Source organism: Phyllostomus discolor, chromosome 4 (genome assembly GCF_004126475.2).
Source record: "Phyllostomus discolor isolate MPI-MPIP mPhyDis1 chromosome 4, mPhyDis1.pri.v3, whole genome shotgun sequence".
Classification (NCBI taxonomy): Eukaryota; Metazoa; Chordata; class Mammalia; order Chiroptera; family Phyllostomidae; genus Phyllostomus; species Phyllostomus discolor.
In genome coordinates this window covers 45164593-45185295 of record NC_040906.2, presented here as the reverse complement: position 1 = coordinate 45185295, position 20703 = coordinate 45164593, and the positions used below count along the sequence as shown (strand labels likewise).

At 34.9% G+C, this 20703-nt stretch overlaps 1 protein-coding gene across 1 annotated transcript in view; it reads right to left on the bottom strand.

Moving 5' to 3' along the window:
- The window catches only part of SESTD1 (SEC14 and spectrin domain containing 1), a 97475-nt gene that overhangs the window by 54911 nt on the left and 21861 nt on the right, over window positions 1–20703 (bottom strand). The window contains exons 2-4 of the mRNA XM_028510940.2: window positions 9988–10066; window positions 7142–7250; window positions 2458–2548 (exon numbers count right to left, since the gene is read on the bottom strand). Of these exons, the coding sequence (XP_028366741.1) occupies window positions 2458–2548; window positions 7142–7250; window positions 9988–10042 (255 nt within the window). The 5' untranslated portion in view covers window positions 10043–10066. The remainder of the gene's footprint in view (window positions 1–2457; window positions 2549–7141; window positions 7251–9987; window positions 10067–20703) is intronic.

Genomic DNA, 20703 nt, shown 5'->3' with positions numbered 1-20703 from the left:
GATGCTTCATTCTCTAGTAATTTGCCCAACGGCTCACTGTCTACCTCCTCGAGTAGAACACAAGTTCTTAATGGCAGGTACTGTATCTATCATGGCACTCTTATATGCCTGGCATATTCGAGACAATACAGACTTGTTAATAAATGAATTCACATTAACAAATGGATATCATCCTCCCAATTGTACTGAAGAAAATTTGCGCTTCAGAGAACTGACATAACTTATCTAAAATAAGAGTTAAGTGATGGCGCTGTAATGGTAATTAGGCCTGTCTGACTCTAAAGTTCCATCACACCATTTCAAATGTTCTAGACCAGGATCAGTAAGTTCTTTCTGAAGATCCAGATAAAAAGTGTTTTAGGCTTCACAGGCTATACAATCTCTGTTACAACTATTTCTATTCTGCCCTCATAGTGCAAAAGAAGCCATAAGCAATATGTAAACAAATGGTGTGGCTGAATTCCAATAAAACTTTATTTACAAACTCTAGGGACGAATTGCTGTTCTAGACTATAAATGGCATAACTTAATAAAAATGCCTAATTATATAATTACAATAATAATATTTTTATCAATTAGGGAAAAACAGAAGACCTTTGTATTTAAACATGTCATTGGACACATCACAAATCTAGTGTCCCCTGCAATGTCTGGGCTGTGAATAAGTAAAAGAAATTCAAAATGAAATCAAAACTTTTATTAAAGGGAATGGAAAGTTTAGGGTAGATTAAGGGTTATTAATATACTGACTTGTAAAAGATTATTACTTCAAAATCATTAAATATTAAAGCTGCGAAAAAGAAGGGAAACCAAGCCACCCATCTGAGAGAATATTCGTTATGGGCAGAGCCAGTACTAAGTTGTGGGCATCCAAACACCAGTACCTTCTGCAATGAAAGCAATCACTTTGTATGCAGAAACTGTCTGACTAGGAGTAAACGGCAGACCACTGCAATTTCTAAAAATGTTAACTATTAATAAATCCAAAAGTTGTTAAAATACCTATCAGGAAAGGAATAACAAGAGGGGACTAAATCATCCATTGACTATTTTCCAAAACTGCCAATGATCAAAGTTCAATTCAAATTCAAACAGCAAGTCCCAGCTGTCTGTGACACAGCTGAATGGCAGGATGAAAGAAGAACACAGGTCATAGTTCATGGATTTCCCACTCACTAGTTATTTTAACAACTTTTACAGAAAAGAGTTAATCTTCTGGGTTTGGAATATAAAAGTTCTAGGATCATACTTGATGGAATTAAGTTATTATGGGACACTAGTCTGTGTTCCATTAAAAACTGATCCTCACTGGGGAGGCTACGTCCTCTTCACCCCAAGAAGTGATTCTCAAACATGAAGGTTCAGGCCAAACAGCTATGGTCATGGGGACCACCTCAGATATAGCACCTGGTAAATATAAACTCTGTAAAGGATAAAGCTAAGACCACACTAAGTTGTCACCATGGCTCTTTCCCATTTTCACTACAAGAACCTCACTAAGTTATTTAAAATCCTTGAGCCTCAGTTTGCTTTTGGGAATAATAGAACCTGCTTTCCCAAGGTTGTAAGGATAAAATAAAATGAGATAATTCATATAGCAAGTTTAGTACAGTACTTGAACCCTATTAAGCTATCACTTATTTTCTAATTCATTTAAAATTCTTGATCTTTCTTTCAGAATCAGTGATATTTACCTAACTGAATGTTCATTATCCCATGTAATTGCCAACTTTTATTTCCCCCAAACTGGTCTGCCATCAACTCCCTTCAGTGTTTAGCTTCATTTTTGAGCTATCACTAAGTCAGTGTCCCTGCCAGGAATGCTCTTTTCACTTTCGTTCATTTAAACTATACCAGCTCTTTTGTTTCACTCATTTAATTTTTACTTTAATTGTAGCTCTTTATTAAATGCTAATTAGTGAGCTTTCTAGAGTCCCTGAAGACACAGCTGTTATGTAAATTTCCTCTGGATTAGAAATAAGTAAGACCACCTTGAATCCTGGTGCTTTGTGGAGGAAAGGGAATGACTCAAAACCACCAGGAAGCTTTTCCAGAATAGACTTACCCAGCAAACTCCCTACCTGTACTATCAGAATGGGGTCAAGCGGGTTTAATGCAGATAGTATAGCCTGGAAAAAGCTCCCAGGTGAGTCTGATAACATCCGCCCTCATACTTTTAGCCTCACTGGCCTACTTGCTTATTTATAACTTAAACATCATGTCATTTTTGATCATTTATAAACCTTTTAGAACAGGGCTGTAATTTACTTTAGTACTCCAAGTGAAACCTACAAGATTGAATTTAATATATCAACCCAATAGTTAGCTGAGCATTTCAGAGTTCAGTCACTGCTGAGAAGCTTAGGCACAGTCCTATAAATGAAATGCATTTGCTATTATCACCTTATTTGTCGTTGTAAAATAAAACCATTTCCTGATAGTCAAAAATGAAATTACCTGTAGCATTAAGACTACTGTTTTCACCACATTCCATTGTGATTTTCTGCCATCCACAATCACGGTAAATCCTCTAGCCTTACACTTTTCACTGAAATGAAACAGAACTACAAAATATTAAAATAAGCTTCATGTTATTCTTCATAATCCTAAATGAAGTTCACATTTTAATTGTATATGGGACAGATTTAATCTCACTTGGTTTGGTTTACACTGGCAATACAGACTATCCTTTTGAGTTTTCTCAAGCAATTTATTTTTCTCATTTCAGGATATATTGACAATTTACAAGCTAATTTGGCAAGAAAAGTACTTTAAAAGCAAGGAAAGTCACTTTCTTAAAAAGAGAATGTATCAATGTAACATCCAGATGGTCTCACTGCTCTCTCAATTTCTTCATCTATAAAATGGGATCACAGTGAGGTAGGTAACTAATGAATGCCAAGCACACATGTACTTCTTGTCTCTTCTTCCTGCCAGAATTATAAGGTTTGCAAAGTGATAGTGTAAAACAGGTAGAAAATAAAGTAAGCTGTAACTAAACCATTGGAAATGGACTTTTTTGTGTTCTTTTGGAGAAAGGTTTTACTCACCTTTCATCCACCTCTGCTCTCACTTTTGCACTCTCAGTCACTTGACCAGCAAAATATTATCTTGTGTGTTGGATAATGTGTTACTGCTATATATTATATTCAATTATTCAAGTATTTACTAACAATTCCCAGAAACCTACCCTAATAAAATGCAACTATATGAAAATACTCCATCATAAAACCAAAACCACATAGCTTTATTATTATTGTTGTTTTACTTGTAAAAACAACTTGATGCAGGGATCTCAACTGCTCTCCTTCCAATACAGTGGGAGAACTACAGCTCTACTTAGCAGAGCAAGGATTTGGTAATGAAAACTCGCAGAGTTCTCCCAGTTGTGTACATTATAGGCAAGGTAAACAGCAGACCCTTTCCTGAGATTTAAATCCCACAGTCTAGGGGACTTTACTAATCCTTCCTTACTTCCTCAAAGAATTCACATTAGCTTCAAGAGGATTCTTGGAGAAGTGACGTTCAATTCTATCAAGAAACAATAAGATCACAAGAATGAGGATGATAATGCTAAAGATTTGTAAGAACAGGTGTGCCTATAGGCAAGGAAAGAAACAGAGGTTCAAAAAAAAAATGAAAGAAGTGTTCAAGAGGTGAGACAAATTGAATCATGTCTATAGAAAAGTCTTGCACACTAGTGTTCACAGCAGCATAATTCAAAACAGCCAAAACCAGAAACAACCCAAATGTCCATCAACCGATAAATAGAAAACAAAATGTGGTAATCCATACAATGCAATATTATTCAACCACAGTATGAAAGAAACGAAGTGCTGATACATACTATAACATAGATAAACCTTGAAAATATTGTGCTAAGTGAAAAGCCAGACACAAAAGCCCACATATGATGTGTCCATTTAAATGAAATGTCCAGAATGGGCAAATCCATAGAGACAGAAAGCAGAATAGTGGCTGCCAAATGCTGGAAGGAGGGAGAAAAGTAGAGTGACTGCTAATGGGTATGGGGTTTCTTTTTAGGCTGATGAAAATATCTGGAATTAAACAGTGATGGTCACACAACTTTGTGAATATAGTGGAAACCATTTAATTGCACACTTTTAAAGGCTATGCAAATTTTATGGTATCCAAATTATAGTTCAATAATTACACATCTCAGGTATTGAAATGTTCTATTTTTGGATTTTGCACTACAAAATACAGGACCCATTAAGCATTGTTGGGTGGGGGAGGAACTGTGGCAATATAATGATCACTTCTGGATTAGCAACAATACATAAAAGACTTGCTGGGGGAAGAAAATCTGACATCTAATGGCTGGCCGTGGGATCGGTTAAGGAGAAAACTCCAGGAGTTCCCCACCAACAAGACGTTTTGGAAGACCACTAAGACTAGGGAGGACAAAAGCCCAAGACAGACCAGCTAGATAGGGTAGGTGGCTGTTGAGTGGTCTTCAAAGAAGTGGAGGCAAGTCAGGGACTTCCACTGCATTGTGGGAATTTGTTAAGAGGGAGACAAGACACAGAGCCCCCCAGTGGAGGGCATTCCCTAGTTGGGACTAGGACTAAGAAAAGTGTGTCACTCCCATAATTTGGTATTTTCTTGTCATTGGTATGGATATGTTTCAGATATAGGTTATATAACCATTCTATTACAGAAGTTTTACACAATGCATATATTTCAAAACACACTCTAAATTAATCTGTACATTAAGACAAAAAAGTAATGAAGCTTGCAAATACTGAATACTATGTACAATGATCTTAAGGGTATGAAATTCTCCAAATTTATCTTTCAGAGCACATAAGAATACCCTTAATCATAATTTTCTCACATTTTACTAAAATGATGAAAATACACACAATCCAAAGACACTATCTGAAAATTGCAAGACCAAGTGATCTTTCAACTACTTGAAAGGGATAGTTGTTGTTGTTGTTGTTTTTTAACTTCATTCCTACAAGTCGATGACAGTTTAAACTATTTTTAACAACATACTTAATTTAGAAGTACGTTATGTCCTTTATAAAGGGCATGTTGAAGGAGCTGAAGTGCTATAATAAAAAATTCCTGTATTACCATTAACATGTTTATAGTTGTATTTTAAGAACAATAACCAAAAATCTATTAAACTCTGCCTCCCTGTTCCTACCCTGTTAAGAGCCTTTCAAAGGTTAGGTAACTGAGTTAAACAGGTAGTAAGAGAGAAAAGGCTCCTTAACAAGCTCACTAACTTTGACTAGTTGCCAATGGATCTCCTGGGTTCAGTATTCTGTAGCTCTTCATTAATTTCTCTGATGAAAACAAAAGGCTCTTCTCCTCCACTCATAAAGCTGCTTACACTTACATAGTGCCATTAATTTCACTTATGCTTTCATTATAATTATCACATTTACAATTTATCTTCATTAGATAACATGCTCCCAAAAAGCAAGAATATTATCTTATTGGTATTTTGGCAGCTTCTAGCACAGTGCTTTAAATACAGAGGGCCTTTAAAAATGTTAAATGATTCAATCAAATCATTCCTCAGGCAGAAAGCAACAACTTTCCTTCTCATTCAAAAATGAAGTCCCTGCTATGGCCTACAAGGTCCTCTACAATCTGACTCCAACCTCTCTCTCTCTCTACTTGCTCTCCCAGAACTCTGTCCTTCTCTCGAACTGCTCCAGCCACACCAGTCTCCTTATTGATCCCACAACACGGTGAGCCTTCTCCCACCTCAGGGCCTTTGCACTTACTGTTCCCTTTGTCTTAAATGCTCTTCCTTAATGCTCTTTTTCCAAGATTTTATTTATTTTTTAAAGAGAAGGCAAGGGAGGGAGAAGGAAACATCAATGTGAAAGAAAAATCAGGCTTTCATATGTATCCCAACAGGGAACTGGGTCAGTAACCCAGGATTGTGTCCTGACCAGGAATCAAAATGGTGACCTTTTTGCTTTGAGGAACAACAACTGAGACACACCAGTTAGGGCTCTTAATGCTCTTTCATCAGACATCTGTAGGGCCTTTTTCTGACTCCAATCACATCTGGTAAAATATTATCATTTTGTAAAATACTGACTCACACACATCCCTCTCTTAACTCTTGTTTTCATAATATTTGTGAACATCCAATATATTCTGTATTTATTTGTAATATTCGTTTGACCATTAAGAAATAAGGCCGGGTCTGCTTTATTCACCCATTTCCTCAGCACCTAGAACAATAAGGATCTCACTCTAAGATCTCATGTATTTACTGACTAACTATAAAGACTATGATCTAAATGTCTGTGTAATTTTTGGCAAGTCATTAAATCTCTGTGTTCTTATGTTTCTTCTGTAACACAAATGAGTTTTTCTATAATTATGAAGAACCAATTTAAAATCCAAATCTGATTTTTAAAAAAATTTTAATTTAAAACTTGAGAAAAATGGAAAGGTAACTTCTGTACATGTCAGATCTCTACAGAATTAAGAATAATCTGGAGACATTTTCAAAATTCTGATGCCTGGGAGTCACCTCCAGACATTCTGATCCAGTTGTTTTGGGGAGGCCTCACCAGACTTCAGCCCCCAAATATTACAACATGGGGCAGGAAGTAAGGGAGGAAACTTTTTGTTTTTGTTGAAGTGAGAGACAGACTCGAGCAAATAGGTAAGTTTAAGTTTTGTCAAGAAATATAAAAATTAAAAATCCAAGGATTTTGGATTAAAATTTTTTGCATTTTTTTAAACTAAAAATGTTTTAAACTTCTAATAGCCTTCACTCAATAAATTAACACTTACAGATTCAGATCTGTATAGTGAAATAGCTAACTAAATAAAAGATGCTTTCTATTCAACACATTTCTCTAAATTTTCTCAAGTTGTATGATAAATACTCAATCTTCATGTTCCTTGAAAGTTGACAATACATACATTTTGGAAATCTGGATATTATTCAGTGCATCAAGAGCATAAAATGAGTATTTTATCTGCTGCGGTATCATAAATTACTGATTCTAGTATTTTTAATTATAACTTCACTGTTAATAAAAGCAGATAAGATAGCAAAGTATGCTTCAGCAAGAGCAGGAATCACAAGTAGGTAAATGACATATTGAGATGTAAGAAAAGACACCTTTAGAGTCACCTTGGAATGCTGAGTAGATAATCTAAGGTGACACTCAGCTCATCCATGTTTGTTTGTTCCAAGCATAACGGAATTGTCAGAATGAGGCCGCTCCGTCTGTCCTTTCCTCCTATCAAAGAAAAAAAAGTAAATTGAACATGTAATAGATTTTAAAGCACTAATCAAATAATATATGTTGGGATCCAATGTTACTAAAAACAATTACAAGTTTAGACACAAGTAAAAATGATCTAATGGCTATTTCTTTTATCTACTGTGAATCTTTAGAGTATTTTAACAAAATTATATAAAATTTAGAAAAAATAAAAAGGTAAAATTCACCCATGAAATCTCCACTTAAACATAGCAATTATCATTTTGTTTAATTTTCTTCTATTTAGTCTGCTTAGTAATATAATCAACATATCAAGCATCTACTGTGTGCCTAGCACCATAAGCATTTACAAGTAAAATTAAATAAATTTCCAGTCAACCTAAAAAAACCTTTAAGCCATAAGAAATAACAGTATGAAATATGACAGTTTATTTGGTAGGCTGTGTTGTAGAAAATATATATAAAATATTATAAAAATGATTGAGAAAATTATAACAGTTGTGATAAATGCAGAATGTTTCCTACAAAATTTAAGACTTAAAAATATAATTAGAATTTACAAACCAAGTCAAAAGAGCACTCTGTAACAAGGAATGACAAGAGTTAACTTTCAAAGATCAGTGAGGAATTCTTTGTTCATGAGGCAATAAAGAGAAAGAAAGCCCTGCCCAGCTGAGAAGGGTATAAAGGGCCTGGATATAGAAGCCTGGAAAGCCAGGCAGTGGAACTTACATTTCATGTACATTCAATTCCTCTTCAATTTTCCAGAAGCATTAAAATGTAACCAATACTTTTATACACACATAGCTTGTTTGAAAGTACCCACATGGCTGACTTTTCACACTGAAGCCCATCTTCTGACCCAGCTTACACCTGTGGCAATTTTAGAAGCCTAAAAACCAGCAGACACTAAAGGAAACAATTCTATACAATCTAAAAGGTGTGAGGTGAAAAAATGACTCCTATGAGTCATATGAACGTAATTCATGATCTACCAGCCACACGTGATCTCCTTTTATTAGGTTAAGCATATAAATTACTGATATTCAACAACTTTATTCAACCTCAATAAATGGCAATTTCAAATGGTGCAACTTAATAATGAAGTGACTTTCAACTGCATATGATTTGTTTAGAATGTTTTTTTTAAATAAATTGTTCCCATAGTTTTTGAATTCTATCCCCTGAATGATTTTGTTGGCCTGAAAAGTTTTCTCTATTATTAAAAAAGTTTGAAAATTAAGTATTAATTTAATGGTTAAAATAATTAACGGTCAACAGAAAAGGTCAAGAGGAGGTGAGCTAAGAGATGTTTCATTTGCTCCTCAAAAAATGCTGAGTTCTATCCCTGCATTAAACCAACCCCCCCAAAAAAGTTATCCTATCTAGAATGTAGCTTTCTGACCTACTATGAACTGTCTTCAGAGGGCAGGTATAACACTAAGAGCTCCATTTGACTTCATGCCCTCAGCTTTCATTAACAGACAGTGAAATAATCACTGGTATAAACATAAAATAGGACAGAAGCCAAGAGGAAAAAGACTTTCAAAATAGGTAATGTCAACAGAATCAAATGCTGCCCAGAGACAAGTGTCACAAGGAAACAAAAATGTCAGTGATAAAGATTATGAAAGAATAATAATAACCACTTTTGGCAACAGTGTGAGCAAATAGGTATTTTGAAACAATGTTATTAGAGGGCAATCTGACAAAACCTTACACAAATTTAAATGTAAATTTTCCTTAAACACATCCGCTTATAGAAATACATACTACTGAACCTGTACAAAATGCACAAACTATGAATAAAAATGTCTCTTACAACACCATTCATATCAGAAAAGAATGGAGGAAATATAAGTGTCAATTAGTAAAGGAAGGAGTTTCTTTATATCAAGAAAATACATGTTAAATAAGGAAACAGCAATACTAGTGGACACTATCTTATTTGTCCTACATACTACACTAGAAAAACATGCCAATTTACAGAGAGATATGACATGCTTTGGAAAAAATCAGCAGCCTTAATATTAAGAAAATTCTGATAGGATCTAAAGAGACTAAGAAAGGAAAAATGAGATAATATCCAAATAACCGTAAACAGGTGCACCACAGTACCTATTTTAATCTAAAGCATGTGCTATTTACTCGATGATCCAAAATTCCAGAAAATCACAACACTCAACGTACCATACCACTGCTCTCACACTGATAAAATATCTCATAGCTCCTCTCTAACTCTTCTTAAGCTGATTGAGACTCTGGGGTAATATATGAAGGTAAAATCAAGCCTGCAACACAGCGAAAACCATGTAACTGATATTTCATAACTCTTCTGGCACACTGAAACTTTCTCACAGGAAGATGGAAGACAAAAGATAGGATGCAGGGTACCATAAAAATGAATTACTCTGTATTTCAGAAACGATTATTTAAATGTTGTTCAGTCAATTATTCTTAAACTGTATCGATTATTTCATTTTCATGTAAGAAGTCAGACATCATAACATCTCCCTTGTAGAGGTCATTTTAACCAAATTATAGGACAGAATAAAAACTGGCCAGCCAAGAAACAACAGTGACAAGCTGGCTCACACAACTCCATTCTCATTAAAAGATGCCTCAGAAATACCTTTGAAACAAAACCTTCATAGAAAAATGAAGTGCATTTCTGTCAAACTTATTCCAAAAAAGAAGTGAGTTTAAACAAGTTTATACATCAAACACTTGCAATTTTAAGAAGAAAACATACCTGAAAGGAAGGCTAGTTTTTTCTTCAGAATGGGTAATATTACTGAAGCCTCCATTTTCCTCCAGTGGACTCCTCACTTCTGAAAACACAAAAAGTTAAATGTCAACCACAAGATGATAACTGCTCCATGAAATACATACTTATGATATCTTACACCAGAACTTCCAAATTTCAGCATTACATATATTTTGAGTTGGATTATTTACTCTTTTTTTGTAAGGAGCTGTCCTGTGCATTGTATAATACTTAGCAGCACTCTGAGCTTTATTCACTAAAAATACCATGAGTAATCCCCATTCCCAGTCAGGACAACCAAAATGTCTCCAGAATTGTCAAGCATCCTCTGGCAGGCAAAGTCACAGCCAGTTGATAATCACTGGCTTTACTGTTTTTCAGAGCAATGCTCTTGGCCAGAACAGTGCCTAGGTACATCTCAGGAACTCAATAAACTAAACTGTGGATAAAACAAAATGAATCAATTAAACAGGCAAACATCTCTCTACTGGTCTCCTTATTAACTGTACAGCTTAATTCCAAAAACCTGATTCAGTTCCACCAAAAATGGCTTTCCTGGATTTCTCATTTTTATTTCTCCAAATTATATGGTACTGCATCTTTTCCTCATTTTAACCTCAAGATATTTCTTAATGCACTATTTCAATTTTTGTTCCCACTGTTGACTATATCCAACATCTCTCCACATTTTCTATCTTTTAATTCTTCAGGGAAAAATATGATTAGCCCACTTGATCTTTTTGTACCACGCCATAATTCAAAATTCTTGGTTTGGTTTTCTGGTGTCCAGTTGGCCACAGCCAGGAATAATGTCTAATACAAAGTGGGACTATCCAAACAGCAAGGGTTGAGGGACAAGACAATTTCCCTTAAAAGGGAGCTTTCACATGGCAGGCATCTGAAGGCTTGGCCAGCCCTATACACTAACAAAAAAAGGATTTCAAGGAGAGCAGAACCTTTAAAACAAAACAAAACAAGAAAATCAAATGTTCAATTATATTAGCCACCCACATTTAGTTTCATGTCTGAGAGAGTAGTCTGCCTCATATTTCATCCCTCCTTCCCCTGTCACACCTCACACCCACCCACCATCATAATGTATAGTAATAGTTCCTTGGAGTACACCATGAAATTATACTATATTTAATGAAACCACACTCTTTTTCAAACAGCCTGTTTTTTAAGTTGAGATATAACTGACATATAATATTACATTAACATCTGTATATAGCGAGAAGTGATCACTACAGTAAGTCTACCTAACATCTGTCACCCTATGCAGCCACAAAAGTTTATTTTCTTGGGAGAAGACATTTTAGGCTTACTCTCTTAGCAACTTTCAAATATGCAACATAGTATTATTAACTATAGTCACCAGAAAGCATACTCTCTCGAAAATAATTTTCTAGGAGAGTAGAAAATATGACTCTTCTATATGAAAGCATATTACTTATTCAGCAAATCCTTACCATGAACCTACCCCCATTTTAGGCACTGTGCTATTGAGCACTGAGCGAGAGCTAAACCCTAAAGTCACAGCCCTGCCCTGGGTTGGCTGGGGGAGGGGTAGAAGGGGGGAAGTAGTCTTTAAGAAAATCCCACATATTAAGAAAAAAAATGCAGCCAATATTTTTCAGATAATAAGTAAGCAAGACTACTTAAACACATACATTATTTTACAGCTTTTGTGTACATATTTTTTTGTAAAATGACCACCATTTGCACCTGTATACAAAGAACACACTGTCAAACTAAATACAATATATTCTTAGTTCTATCCTTAAATATTTGCTTGCAATTAATTCATTCATTTTTGTTCTACAGCAGCGCAAGCTAACATAAAATCAGTAGGAAGTATAAGAGAAAAGCTCATATTTTACGTTAATCTAAAAGCAGTAACACTTCATGTTTTCAGATCAGTATCTTGATATGAGGAGTCTGAAATTCAGCTCTGTAAGACCCAGACAGCTCTATTTCCTAACTATGGTCCATTCTCCTGTGATTTGAAAGATTTAAAATGATGGTAATAACGATGATGAAAATTAACCTTTACTATGCATTTTACAAGGTATGCATTATGCTAAGTGATTTATTTGTATTAATTTATTAAACCTTACAACATTTCTATAAGGTAAGTACTATTATTATTCCCATTTTACAGAGGAGTTAACTGGACTTAGAAAGGCTAAACATTGCCTAACATCTCACAGCTAGTAAATGGGGAAGTTAGGATTTACATCCAAGCAATCTGGTTCCAGTAACAATGTTCTCACAGCGCACTATCAGCTTCCCAATAGAACAGCTCAGAAAATATTCAGTGACATTTGACTGAGCAAGATGGAGCTCTAGACTATATGCAAAATTAAAATATCTAGAAAATACATATACATATGTGCCACTGCTTGGATTCATGCTAAGGAACCAGCACCTCTGCCCACCATTTCTTTTGTATCATCAATGTGAAAGTCAACACAGTGAAAGGGGCAAATAATGCCAAAGAATTTACCATTAAACTAGTTTGACCTCACAGACCCGTGAAAACTAGAAACAGGCGAACTGCTGATCCAGGCTGTCAGTGAGATACTCACTGACAAAGGAAGTTCAACCTTGAGGCAGTAATGTAGATAGATACAGAAACAACTTAGTTATAGGAATAGAACTGGCTTCCTAACAAGACTTTTCCTATGGTATGAACACAGACAAATTTTCAACTGCCTTTGATTCCTTCTTATTTCCTGAGCCTTTTTCTCCATCTGTCTCATCAGTCCTGTGAATTATACATCTTTCCAATAAATCCCCCTTTTCTGCTTAAGTTAACAAGAGTCCAGTTCTCTCTCAGTTGATAGAGAAACTTGATTGGTATAGGAAACAAAACTGCAATTTATAGTTTAGTAGATCACGTCTGCAGTTATTTTAATGCTTCTTTTTAAAAAATAATTAGTTGCCATTTATTCTGAAGGAAAATGTTCATCAACACACTGAAGTTTTAAGATGCCCACTATTTGCACCTGTATACAAAGAACACACTGTCAAACTAACCCAATTAACACATAAAACCCAATTAACCAGCACCTAAGAAAAAAGAACAATTCCTAAGATCCCACAAAACATAAGAAATGGCAACTGTGCCCTGATCGGTGTGGTTCAGTTGGTTGGGTGTCATTCTGCAAAGCTAAAGGCCACAGGTTAGATTCCTGGTCAGGGCACATGCTTGTGTTCAGTCCCCAGTCAGTGTGCGTTTGGGAGGCAACCAATAGATGTTTCTCTCTCACATCCATGTTTCTTTCCCTCTCTTTCTCTCTCCTTTCCCCTATTATCTAACAATAAATAAATAAAATCCTTAAAAAAAAGAGAGCTGCAGAGTTCTGTGTTATCCAAGCTTTACAAGTCAGGTTATTGATTTTTTTGTCAGGAAGTGCCAAATTTTTTCACTATTGAGATCGCCATACACTCAGAGCAAAAAAAAAAAAAAAAAGATGTTTTCAGTCTTCAGAAAAAAACCAGCAAATTATTATATCCAGAAAATATTTTACATTATACCTCTGTCTCCTGAGAAAGAGACGCTTTATCCAAACTCTTCACTACTTTCCAGAACTACCTCAGGATGGCAAAATACTAAATTTTAAAAAATTCAATAGCTTTTTAAAGGACATCCTGAAAGTAATGACAAACTAACTTAAAATAATGAGAAATAACAGGTGTTTGAGTATGGAAGCCAAGATCAAATGAACTGATGGATAAAGTATGAACAGTCAAGAGATGGAAGCTATACTGTTTACTCTTTATACCTCCCTTAGCTTCTTGAGTCTCTTTTCTATCAATCTCTTTCACTGTTGTTATAAAATAGTTGGTAATGAACCACAGTGATTACTGTACCACTAGTTCTAATTAAATTTAGTTTTTCAAAAGTTATTTGCTTTAGATTTTTTAGCACAGTCATAAAAAAAACAAAAAATAAATTTGCCTATCTTTGGTTATCTTATCACATTGTATGCGGGAAATGTATTTATACGTTTTACGTTGACTGGTAGTAGAGCGTGTGATAAAAACTCCCCGCAAACAATGTGTTATATATCTCATAATAGTTAAAGTAATGTACAAAACACACATACACACACACACACACAAACAAAAATCTTGCAAACTATTAACTACCCACTACCATCACCACAATAAAATGTTAACATGCTCTTCTCCAATGGAATAGGTACAGGTCATTATTTCTCACAAGAAGTTGTTTATTCAATCTTAAATACATTTGAGTGGCATATATTCACAAACAAGAAATGAAGCCAATGACATTTATCTGATATGAATTAATGAACAGTGGCAAGGAAAACATATTTTTTAAAAACTTGCCAAGTAAAGCAGGCTAAGAAATTGGAAAATTAAAAAATTCACAACATGCTTAACAAAAACATGTCTTATTTCATATATGGTCATTTAAAATGACTTAAGTCACAATTTATTGACTATAAAAGACAGAAAGCCAGAGTTTGGGGTAGATGAGGTACCTTGGAGACTGGTGAATATAAAGAAAAATGTGCAATCATACTGCATGTTACCTTCAACAAAAACAAAACACATCAAAGTAAATTAATAACATTTCTAGGTGAAAAATAAACCCTATGCAAAACAGCCCTTTTACAGTTAGTGATAATGAATTCGGAGAATTAGAAATACAAGACAAAGTTTTAACCAATATCTGTATTCCTCTTCTTCAAACATCTTTCCAAGATTTTGCAGAGTTAAAAAGAGGAAAACTGGGGCAACCAAGTATTTAAATGGTATCTGTCTCCCCAAGAGCAGAGACCAAACCTTATTTATCTTTGTATTTATTCACTCATTCACTCACTTGTTTAACAAACTGAGTTATATTGAGTAGGTACATTTATTAAGTACCTACTAGATTGAGGCAAGGTTAGGTACAGACATACCTGGTACTGAAAAAATATCTGATAAATGGATAAATGAATGAACAAATAAACAAACATATGAAACAAAAAGCAAAAACACCCTAGGAATCCTAACACTATCACAACTACCTGGATGTCATTGCCTTGTGACTCAATCATTGGATCACATATGATTTTCCTTAAAAGTAGCTCCTCCCGGCTTCTTTCTACTGGGACAGCCTCTCACAAGACCCAGCAGCTACATAAACTGCCAGATGCTTGAGAAAAAAGCAAGCCCTTGCGTAGATGGTGAGAAGACGGACATCAATGGGTACTACCAATGGGCAGCCAGTAGAGGGCAACAGAGGATATGACGAGCAGCAGAGAATGTGTTGAGCCCCAGGAAAACAGGATTGCAAGCCTTTTAATCAAGATTGGGCAAATTACAATTCATAAGAGACTGTAACTGATGATATGAGTGGGTGCACTGGAACTCCTCTTTCAGCAAGTATAAATCAACCAGTTTATTTGGAAAATTTAGTTAGGTTCTTCAAAGAGCATTTTAACAACCAGTGAAAACCCATTAGGATAGCCTGAGGCTAACTACATCATCTCTATTAAGTGTATATCTTGTAAACTCATAATGGCAATGAACAAAATCAGAATGTGGGCTCCTCAGCCTTGCATTTCCAGAAAAAAATATTGTCCTTAGATTCACATTAGAAATACTCTCAACTGTTTTTATGAAGAGCAACCTTAGAGATTAAAATAAATGAACACACACTCAATACAGCATTTGGTAGTACCTAAGTGGGTTCATCACTCCACATATTCATATATATACAATTATACCAAAAAATAAAACATTCTTCAACTTCAGGATAATACATCTATAAAGCAGATTAACAGTTAAAAATTTATGTGAGTTGTTATTGCTGGTTTTACAATATTGACAGTTGTAAATGAAAGATCAACAATTCTTTTGGACAGATTTTACATGAAAATGATGAAACAAGGTTAACTTTCACCACAGTACAGGAATATACAACACTAATTCCTCCAAATAAAATTCAACGCTAAAATATTACTGTATTAATACAAATTTTATGAATGGATCAGGACTTAGTTTATTCAATGAGAATGGATGAGAGGGAAGAAGGCAATGGAAAGAGACTTTGAGCTTTCTATGAAACTATCAAGGATTTACCTTGAAAGAAAATTCTACATTAAGAAGTCCAATAGAACATTAAGTCTTATACTGTACTTAAACTTCAAAAATTCCAAAGTCTTATGGTAATGACAAACCACCACTTAAAAACCCTTTTCAAAAACTACCTATACTGTGGTTTCTCTTCAGATCATATAAATCTTTCCCCTTTTACAAAAACTACAAAATAAGCATCTATTCCTATACCACTCTGCTTGCCCTGGCTCTTGTCAACAGGAGCCACTGAACACTGCTGTTTACAAAGTCAGAAGGTGGGGGAAGTCAGTTTCTTTTAAGAATTTCCTCACTCCTCTGGCTTTTCTACCAGACCCTTGGGAATACAAACCTCCACTTTTGAAGATTCAGCTTCAAAAATTCCTTAATTGTATATTTCAAACCTTTGGCTCTTGTTATGTGTATTTATTGATAAATCCTCAGAAATTTGGCTGCTTCACCAAAATTGGGGCAGCAAAAGGAAAAAGGAATACTGCTTTAGAGAAGGGAGTCAGGCTTGTGGAATTCCAGGAAGGTAAAGATACTTGTAGTATCCTCAGCTGTAGAGGATGGCTAGAACTTCATTTGCTGCTAGAGCTCTCTGCAATGAGCTTTCTACCCATAGGGCTTCTTCATCTGAGTCTTGCACTGAGTTCCAAGAAGCCTGGACCACTTCCTTCTCAAGAGCAATGGTTGTGTCCACTGAGATCAACTGGTTGGGTAAGTCTCTTTTCATCAACAGAGGAGGAAGCAAATCCAGCCACAGTAACTTTATAAGCCCATGATTTCCAGATCTCAACCCCTCTTAACCTGCTGTAGGCATGTCCTACCCTCCTCTTCATCTCAAAATTTCTCTGGGACATCACCAAACTTTCCCCTCCTGACCTTTATCCTGGGAAAACAAAAGTATTCTCCCTCTATCCTTAGCAAAGACATATATGCCTTTTATTGAGATGATCTCAGACTAAGCCCAATATTCCAGACATATAATATAGTCTAATGGATCTGAATATAGGTTCAGATGTATTATGGAGTTCCTAATATTGGGCTGGCCAAAAAGTTCGTTTAGTTTTTCCCATACAACAACTCTAGTAGTGCTTAGTTGTCTTTAACTTCAAAACAATTTTGTTAGATTGTACTGTAACAGCTGTCATACCAGCATGCATTAAAAAAAAAACTTAACAAAACTGGTGAATTTTTGTGCAGCCATTGTAATATTGAAGATAGAAGAAAATAAGCTACATTGTGGGTGTATTATACTTTATTATTTCAAGAAAGGTAAAAACACAACTGAAACATAAAAAAAAGATTTGTGCAGTGTATGGAGAAGGTGCTATGACTGATCGAATGTTTTCAAAAGTGGCTTGTGAAGCTTCCTGGTACTACTGACATTTTGGCCAAATAATTCTTTGCTATGGGGTTCTCTTATGCATTAGATGATGTTTAGTAGTACCCCTTTAGTAGAGACCACTTGTGGCCTCTACCTACAAGAAGCCAATAGCAGGAGACAGCTAACGTACTCAAAATATCCAACTCAATGAAGTTACTGGTGAAAATAAAAAAAGTGTCTTTTATTTTATGGAAAAAACTAAATGGACTTTTTGGCCAGCCCAATACAAATAATTGGCACACAAACTGATTTTTGGTATCTAATTGTTTATATGCTGTATATCACACATATACAAAAGAGCTCTTTTATTCAAATAAAATAAAATACATGTAACATGAATTGAAATTTTGGCACTATTAAGTTTTTTAGTATATATGATGTAAATATTTGGTATACAGTAAAGACAACACTAGGGAAAGAAAAAAAAAGTACCACAAAATTTTTTTAATATTTAAGTTAACTAAAAAGATGAAAAATTGTTCAAGAAGTAAAAATTATATTATTTGCCAGGCAGAAAGAAGCCAGTGGAACATGTGAGTTATTTTCCATCAGACTAAAAGTCCTATTAAAAAAATGTATATTGTACATTTTTTATGTAAAACTACAAAGATACTGAACATATTGTAAACCTTTTCATTTATTTAGTAACTTAAATGTCATTTCACTATTGCATGGAACAAAGTAATACAAGATACATATGGAAACTATTTATAGAATGATCACCTCTTTTTTAGTTGTTTTTTTAGAAAGAGAAGGGGGAAGGCAAGGAGAAAGAGAGGGAGCGAAACATCAACTGGTTGCCTTTTGTACTCTCCCCAACTGGGGACCAGACCAAACTGGGAATCAACCAGCAACCTTTCACTCTGCAGGACAAAGACCAAACAACTGAGCCAAGGCATGATAACCTCTTTTTTTATCTCTCATAAGAACTGTTAACAATACTAGCTACGTTTCACAAGCAAAGGCCTCCCCGACTGAAAACCCCTATAGGATTCTGTTCCAAAGAGTTGTCCCCCTGAAAGGCAGTTTAGTGCAGTGGTAAACATAATGACCTCAAAGCCAGGGTATGCCCTGAAGCAGGCCATTACTGGCAAGGTGGTTTGGGCAATTCATTTCATTTTGGCGGGGAATGACCACTAAACTTAATTTAGAGGACTGAAGATTAGGTGAGCTAACGTATAATGTTTAATATACTCCAAGATGGTAAGCACTAGATAAATGGCACCTATTATTATTACTAGCTAAATGTTTCTTCCCCCACTAATTACTGGTTTAATACCAATATTCTCCACTGAGGCCACAACCAAAGCGTTCCCACTAAGGCCTTCTTGGTCTAAAACACTAAAATGGTTATGGCTTTATTATTAGTAATTTAACATATCCTGGCATATTTTTATGTTCCAAGAATGTAATTTTATCCTCAGAACAACATACGATTCTATTAATCCCCATTTTTTCCTGATGATAAAACTGAGGTACAGAGAAGTTAATTAAGCAATTTGTCCAAGGCCATACACAAAATAACAGATTTATAAGTCATAGACTTAAAACCTAGAGAGCATCTAGTCAAACTTTTTCATTTTATTGATAAGGAAACTGTCTTAGTCCATTTGGGCTGCTATAACAAAAATACCATAGAATGGGTGGCTTAAATAAATTTCTCATATTTCTGGGGGCTGGGAAGTCCAAGAACAAGATTCAATGTCTAGCGATTCAATGTCTGAGCTGAGAACCCACTTCCTGATCCACAGAAGGCCATCTTTTTCCTCACATGGCGTAAGGGGCAAAGGAGCATTCTGGGGTCTCTTTCATTACAGCACTAATCAACTCCCAAGGCCCCACCTCCAAATACCATCACATTGGGGAATAGTTTTCAACACAAACATTAAATCTAAAACAGAAACTGAAATCTAGAGATACAGACTTACACACCTAAGTAAAAGGGTAACAACCTGAAACCTGGGCTCCTGAACCTCTTCACAATGCTTCTCTTCACTATATTACCATATTTTGCCATGTACAATGTGCACTTTTTTGTCCAAATTTTTGAGGGAAAAATAAGTATGTTCATTACACATGGGTATAACGATTACATACCTTGGGCATAATCCATTTACAGTGCGCACAAAACGTGGGTGCGCATTATACACAGTGACACACGGTATGCTGTGACATAATAAAGTCAAAATTAAAAACATATGAATAAAAAACATGAATAGCAGAGAACCATTATTTTATACATTAATAACTTTTAAATGGAAAATACATACCCACAAAAACTAATACAAAAATGTTCATAGCAGTGTTATTCAGAACATTAACTTAAGACATGGATATAACCCAAATGTCAATTCTGAATGGATAAACCAATTTGATACATTCATATAATGGAATACTATTTGGCAAGTAAAAAAAAGAATGATAATGGTACAAACGTGGATGAACCTTAAAACATTAGGCTAAGTGAAATAAGCCAGATACCAAAGGTCACATGTTATATGATTCCATTTACATGAAATATCCAAAATAGGCAAATCCAGAGAGAGAGAAAGTAAATTAGTGATCGCTTAAGACTGAGGGTGGGTATGGGGATTGACTGGTAATGGACACAAGAATTCTTTTCAGGGGTGATGGAAATGTAAAATAAAATTGTGATCTTCTGTAAATCTACTAAAAATCACTGCAGTGTACACTTAAAATGGGTGAATCTTATCGCCTATAAATTTGACCTCAGTAAAGCTGTCAAAAATAATTTTAAAAATAAACAAAACTTCCCATTTTGTAAATCAGAAAAATCTGGATAAAAATGGTGTGTACTTTAAGTATTAAAAACTAAAAACTAAAAATATGAAAGCAGTATGTTCCAGAAAATTTTTTAAATGAATTGCATATGCTGATTAATTTATCCCCCAATTTCCACTATAATTAAAGCACATCATTATAAGAGAGCTTCAGCTGTAAAGACAAATTTCTTTCACTCTGGATGAGGTAAAACAATAAAAGATTAAATTGATTAAATATAATAAGGAAGAAAGGAGAATATAAGCAACATTGTTGATAGCATTTTTTTTGTTCACAGATGCCCAAACTCTCTATTATTCTAAATAAATTGGTACTAGAAAGGCAACTTAGATTTGCTTTTTGTTTTTAACCTATAGGGAGGTTTATAAACAAATCTTTTAGGGTATCTCCAAGTTTTTACTCCAATACATAAA